The sequence below is a fragment of the Austrofundulus limnaeus genome, unplaced genomic scaffold (assembly GCF_001266775.1).
Source record: "Austrofundulus limnaeus strain Quisiro unplaced genomic scaffold, Austrofundulus_limnaeus-1.0 Scaffold33, whole genome shotgun sequence".
Taxonomy (NCBI): domain Eukaryota; kingdom Metazoa; phylum Chordata; class Actinopteri; order Cyprinodontiformes; family Rivulidae; genus Austrofundulus; species Austrofundulus limnaeus.
Genome location: NW_013952435.1, coordinates 601,496 through 604,436, shown reverse-complemented (window position 1 = coordinate 604,436; position 2,941 = coordinate 601,496). Strand labels below are relative to the sequence as shown.

Genomic DNA, 2,941 nt, shown 5'->3' with positions numbered 1-2,941 from the left:
CAGTTAACTATTTGTGACTCACCAAATGTCCTAGAATAGAATAGGAGATATTTATTGTTGTTTTAATTAAACACAATTTTAATTTATAGCAGTATCATGTCTTACCATATTTCACTTTTTTCATAATTTTAAAACGGTATCCAAGAGAAGAGACAAGTCGTTCACAAACTATGGCATTTATTTCAAACAGAGGCTTCTGCTTTGCTTACATTTTTACAATAAATTACACAATGACCATCATCAGATGAGCCTAATAAATACTATTTTCCCCTCAGTAAGCTCCATTTCTCTTTCTAAATCTGTGCTGCTCACTGTTTTCCACATTCAGGCTCATACAGCTTCAGATTCAGGTGTTTGTGGTTGGAAAACAGCCGAGTGGCATTCAGCACAACCATTCAACAAACGTAAAACTATGAAAAGAATAAAATAGAATACAAACTAATGCAAACAGGAAATAAAAAAGGGGGAGGGGATCAAAAAGAATGATTGGGATTCGAACAAAAACAGAAAGGAACTTAAAAAATGAAGAGTAAAACGCTGAAACCCTCAGTTTTTCCATTCAAACTACAGTTAAAACTGTCTGTACAGAAAAAGTACATAATATTAACAGTGCAAGATATTAAATAGCTTGACTCAAAACACTTCTCAATATACAAATGTATAACAAAAGCATACAATTACATACAAGTGCCGAACAAAACGTAACTTCGGGGKTTTTTTGTACAGTATAGAGGGTCTATACAAAGGAAAACACCRGAGATGTCTTCAGAAATGTTTTACACGTACATCACTTTATGATATAAATGCACATTTACAATATCTCTACCTTTAAACCGGTAATAGTACAGAAAACAGGTCAGGTGGGGATGAGAAAAATACCTCAGAACTTCTYGTTTCTGCTTTTTGTAATGGCAGTAATGATCTGCTCCAGTTATTGACGTCATCAGTGACTGGACGGGGATTTAAACGGGTCGTGAAAACATTATAGGATAAAAAACGCAGGTTAAAAAGCAAAATTGCGTGATCGTTCATCACTTTTATCATTGCACACGTGTTACTGCCAATGTGGACAGTAAATACCGAAGCTGGATGAGAACTCAGTAGTAGGCGATCCAGGACACGAGTTCGGCTTCTCTGACTCAGACGTAGCCCTTCACTTCCTGCTCGCTCACAGCATTCATCAGTCTTTTTWAAAATAAACGGGGACACGTAATTCCAGGTTTGAGCCGAAGGATCGGGAAAAGAAAAGAAAAGGTTTTGTCCCCCGCGGAGAAAAAACAAAAGGCACTACAGTATCGTTCCACGTTCATCCGCCGAGGTTAAAAAAATAAAAAAGGACCAAAACGTTGGTTTGAAACCTCCATCTTGCCATAAGACGCTACGTTATTTGGGTTTAACCGTATGAAGGCTTTACGGAGAAATGTGGCAAAGTTACCGCCTTTTTCTACGCAAACGTGACAATTTTTCTTCTGAACGGGAACCCCGACTAGTTCTAGTAAACCTTAACTTCAGCTGTAAAACAAAGACAGTTAATAAACTGTGGCTGTCTGTGTGACATTTTAAATTTAAAAAACTAAACAGCCTACAGTATTTTTGCAGTGTTTGTTTTTTACATTTGAAGTAAATGTTTATTAAAATCATCTAATGTTAGAACTTGTMTGGGTAAAGGTACTCGCTGCAAATCATGAACAGATGAGTCAAAACAATATTTTTTGATGCGTTGGTACGTGTTTACGYGAATAAGTTAACCCTAAACTTTAGTCCAGGAAGATCTTTTCTTAGTTTCATTCTTTGCGGCGAGTAGCTTTAGCAGTAACACGGTAAACACGTACTGAGCCGCGTTGAAAGGATCCCCTGTACCGGTATTATTAAATGGAAACAGTTATTGCTTGCTAAAAATTAAAAAAAGAAAAGCAAACGTTGGAAATGTTCAATTAATCAAAAGTAAAATTAGACAAATCTGTAGGATTTTTTTGACAAATTATATCCCCTTACACAATCGTCGTAAAAAGTGCACTTAAGTGCCGTTAGCTTGCCAAGGAAACAGTTGTCAGTAGAAAATAGTGCTTGTTTCGTGTTAGAGTCTTGAGTCTGTTTTGATTTTTGATTTTTTTTGTGCCCCAGCGGTTAGTGTTGTCGGGTCGACTCGTCCGTCCGGTGACCCCGGGCTGCTGGTTAAGTGCTCAGTGCGGTTTGCTTCCTGCTGCTTCGTCCTGTCACCTGCACTCCACCGACACGCCCGAGTTCTGAGACGAGGAGGACGAGGACGACACCGGAGGGTCTGCGAGCGTCAGCATGACGGCCGCCGTCAGCGAGCTCGACGACGGCGAGGAGGAGGAGGAGGAGGAGGAAGAGGAGGCCGCCACTGCACCTGTGGGATGAAAACAGGAACTCGTTAGGGTATTAGTTCCTGATGCGTAACCACGTTTATTTTACGTTTACCAGTTTAACTTACTTTCCCGCTCCTTCTTCTTCATGCGTTTTCTCCTCCTGTCGATGGAGGCCACCTCAGACTTGAGGGAGAGGTAGTGATTCCTGATGTCTTGAAGTTTCTCCTGAAGAAACGAAATCCTCTCCAGGCTGCTCATCTTTTCCAGATCAGCTACGAAGAGTTGAGAAAATCAGATGAGTAAAACRAGAATTCAACCATTTAATACCTTTAGCTTCGATGAATCACTAAGTTAATTCATTTAATTAATATGTCAGCCTTTAATGAAGTCTGGAATAAATTTCTCAAATATCTCAATCCCCTAAAGGCCAATGACTCATGYCATAAACAAATTCTGAATACTTTCATGTGATTTATTTATTTATTTATTTGTTTACTCATTTATTTACTCATTTATTTATTTTTAATTAATTTTATGAACTTATATACAATATTTATACAATATGTTTTTGTTAATGACTTTATTTTTTTATTTATATTACAGTTATGCAT

The 2,941-nt window shown here is 38.0% G+C and overlaps 1 protein-coding gene across 2 annotated transcripts in view; it reads right to left on the bottom strand.

The window, feature by feature from the left end:
* Nucleotides 1–160: 160 nt before the first annotated feature.
* Nucleotides 161–2,941, bottom strand: part of arid4b (AT-rich interaction domain 4B) — a gene marked incomplete in the record, with an annotated part of 39,475 nt that continues 36,694 nt past the window's right edge. For both annotated transcript variants that reach the window (XM_014005925.1, XM_014005926.1), the window contains 2 exon segments: nucleotides 161–2,371; nucleotides 2,456–2,602. In XM_014005925.1, the coding sequence (XP_013861379.1) occupies nucleotides 2,217–2,371; nucleotides 2,456–2,602 (302 nt within the window).